Below are 3,208 nucleotides of genomic sequence, written 5' to 3'. Positions count from 1 at the left end.
TAGGGAAATCTGTTTGTTTTGTTACACGTTTCTGGATTTTTAAAAAATATATATATAGGCTGATATATTGGAAAATCTGATTTTTAAATCATATGTATCAATCATTTGTATCAATATTGGCCTTGAAAATTCTTTATTGGTTGGGCTCTAGCACAGACTGACGGCCTACACAGGCAATGTGAACGCAGGCTTATACAGTGATCCCAAAAGTAGACCTGTAGAAGTAGAAGAGCCCCGTGTTTGTCTCTACTTTCCAGAGCGGATTTGAATATGGCCCGACCTGAAAGGGAACTTGTTGGCGATGCTGTAGGCCATTGTTCCTGTGATGGCTAGCAGCTCCAGCAGCACCGTCTGGAAGCTCAGGCCCTCAGCGCTCTTTGCTCCCATCAGCTTGATGATCTGAGGCAACTTCACTGTGAACAAGGAGGGATGAAATTCAACGGAAATATGGCAAGGAGGTAAAACATTTCAGGTAAATTAATTAATAAAGGCAGTCTTTGGCTGTCAAAAACCTTCATTAGTTTTTACTAGTCAAAAATAAATGAATACAAATGCACTAGTTCAATATTGATTGGTTTACAAATTTTTCACCAGCGTTGGACTTTCTGGCTGATTAGTAGAACTGTTTATTGTATTGCCAAAACGATACCTGAGTATTGATGCCAAAATGGCACATTTTTTAATATCCTACTTTGAGAAAAGTAAAAAAAACAACAACAAAAAACAGTACAAGACAACAATTACAACTTTAAAGATGCTAACGATTGGTACATGGTGAAAATAAGAATTTAGACTAAAACAGGTGTCCAAATGAAGACAGTTATAGAGAGAAGCAGAGGTGAGGTGTTTTACCCATCACTGATCCCAGGATGATGCCGATCCCCAGGCCTTTGCTCAGCACAATCTTCAGACATGGTACTGGAATAAAATAGAAAAAGAAAACATTAGCTGGCTGTCACAGATCACATCCAAGTATCCAGACAGACACATGCCGCATGCTGACTCAGTCAGGCTTAGCTTCACCTGAACCAGTATTACACTAAATCTTTTTTTCACTGCTGCACTGTGAACAAGAGTCAGTTTGCAGTGTGTCACATATTAACACGAACGGTCCAAAATTAACTTTTTTGTCTAGTGAATGTTCAAATACTACCAGCCACTTGATAGATTACCAGTTTTATTTGGCTGATGAGTAAAGCAAATCTACCAGCCACTTGCATCTTTTACCAGCATTTGGCGGGTGGATCATGGTGCTGATGACGTACCCTGTTACAGTTAATTGCATAATTAGAATCTGACATGATATCTTCTTCAATCTAAAATATCTGCACAGTATTCCAGTCAGCATGTGTGCTCCTAAATGCACATGCATGCATTTAGAATGCACATGCACTGCTGATCTGAGTTAGGGCTGGGCAATAATTCAAAATCATAATTTATCGTCTTTTGATGGAATCATATCGTGATGAAATCCTATATCCAGATATTGTGACATACAATTACATTGTCTGAATTTATACTAACAAGCACATACTAACTCAATTTTTTTTGGAGGGAATATCATCTGATTAGCAGATTTGTTTTAACATCATACGGTTTTTGTGCATGCATGTCAACATTGTTAATATATAATTAATCAGTTTACCATATTATTAATGATCATATAAAATCTCACTGTAAAAAATATATTGTGGAAGCACCAATTTTCAACCCTACATATCCCCCAGCCCTAATCTGAGTTAATCTCTTCCTCTGATGCCGCTGCTGCCCTACAACAGGACGGCAAAGGGGTTCATTTGCTTGGTTTATGCAGATTTAGTTAGCTTTTGCTGTAATATTATTACTTTCCATGTTATGTTTAATAATGTGTTGCTCTGTGGCCACAAACATTGCAGTGTTCTCTATTTTCCACCGTGCATTGATGTAATGTCTCAGGTCTGTGAAGACTTTTTCCAAGAAAAATGCGTTGCACCATGCGAAGAGGCAGTTGCATAATGTAAAAACTGTAATTTAGCAACCAGTTTCAGAGCTCTCTCTCTTTTCCCCCATTCCAACTCAACCCGGAATGTCAGACATCCGGGACTGACGTTTCCAATACACATAAACTATACAGGCATACACGTCAAACAGTCTCCCGTTTCTCATGTTAAAATAACCATTACTCTCCATACCATTAATGCAGCTGCTTTATGACGTTATGACGCATTGAGCAATACATCGTCTCGGTCTTGTCTGTCACTGAGCTAGCGGTGCTATACTAAAAGGAGCCACTTACCATACAAAAAGTTAAAATTGAGAAAGAACTCGTCGTAACATGATTCCGGCATAAAATATGTCAACAAAAGTCCTTTAAAAGGGTCCATAAAGGACGAGCCTTCAGTCAAAACCGTTTCCTCCGCCATGTTGGAGGTTAATGCGACGTTGCCGTTCCGTGTGTAACAGATAAAGAGCCCCACCAGTTTGCATGATAACTCAAGGTTCCGCTGGTTGAACATATCCACAATAGAATCTAGTTGAAAGATGTAATATTTTTATTATTAAAAAATTCACACAAAGAATATGATGAAACATTAGCAAAACTTGGACCTCTTGTGTGATCAAGGGTGTCTCTTTCTCTCTGTATTTCTCAGTATGGCTATGTTCATAAGATTGTGTTGTCTGGCAACTTCCCCTCTCTACTAAGTTAATTACCTCTTCTGAAGAGTCTATCATATTTTTTTAATCCTCCTTGTTGTCCTTGGCTACTATTACGCGATTACGGAAGACTTGTATCATGTGGATGTCAGTGTCATTACCAACAGAGTCTCATTCCCTACACGTCAAATGTCTGAAACATGGTCAAGCACCCCAGGCGTCAAGTTCCAACAAAAGAGGTGTACCCTTTGCGTTGTTTTTCAACGTGGGGTCTGTCAGATAGTGCCAACACATATATCTTATTTGTTATCAGGCTTTTTAAGAACAAGGAGAAAGAAGGAACAAGGGGAACATAAACATGTGACTATGGTATGTACGGATATAATTCAATTCAATTTTATTTCTATAGCGCTAAATTACAACAACAGTTATCCCATTGCGCTTTTCATAAAAGAGCCGGTCTAGACCGTACTCTGTGGTGTTATTTACAGAAATCCAACAATTCCGATCCAGGCTCCACAGCTCCAGAACCAGAAACACCTGCAGGAAGCGATAGGAGGAGAGAGGAGAGGGG

The 3,208-nt window shown here is 39.0% G+C and overlaps 1 protein-coding gene across 1 annotated transcript in view; it reads right to left on the bottom strand.

The window, feature by feature from the left end:
- The window catches only part of mpdu1b (mannose-P-dolichol utilization defect 1b), a 9,255-nt gene extending 6,806 nt beyond the window's left edge, over nt 1–2,449 (bottom strand). Inside the window, exons 1-3 of the mRNA XM_032544485.1 lie at nt 2,276–2,449; nt 853–918; nt 281–413 (exon numbers count right to left, since the gene is read on the bottom strand). Coding sequence (XP_032400376.1) covers nt 281–413; nt 853–918; nt 2,276–2,402 — 326 coding nt within the window. The 5' untranslated portion in view covers nt 2,403–2,449. The remainder of the gene's footprint in view (nt 1–280; nt 414–852; nt 919–2,275) is intronic.
- Between the last annotated feature and the right edge of the window lie 759 nt (nt 2,450–3,208).

The sequence above is a fragment of the Etheostoma spectabile genome, chromosome 19 (genome assembly GCF_008692095.1).
Source record: "Etheostoma spectabile isolate EspeVRDwgs_2016 chromosome 19, UIUC_Espe_1.0, whole genome shotgun sequence".
In the NCBI taxonomy this organism is placed as follows: Eukaryota; Metazoa; Chordata; class Actinopteri; order Perciformes; family Percidae; genus Etheostoma; species Etheostoma spectabile.
Note: the sequence above shows the minus strand (reverse complement) of the source record. Positions and strands in the feature narration are given on the sequence as shown.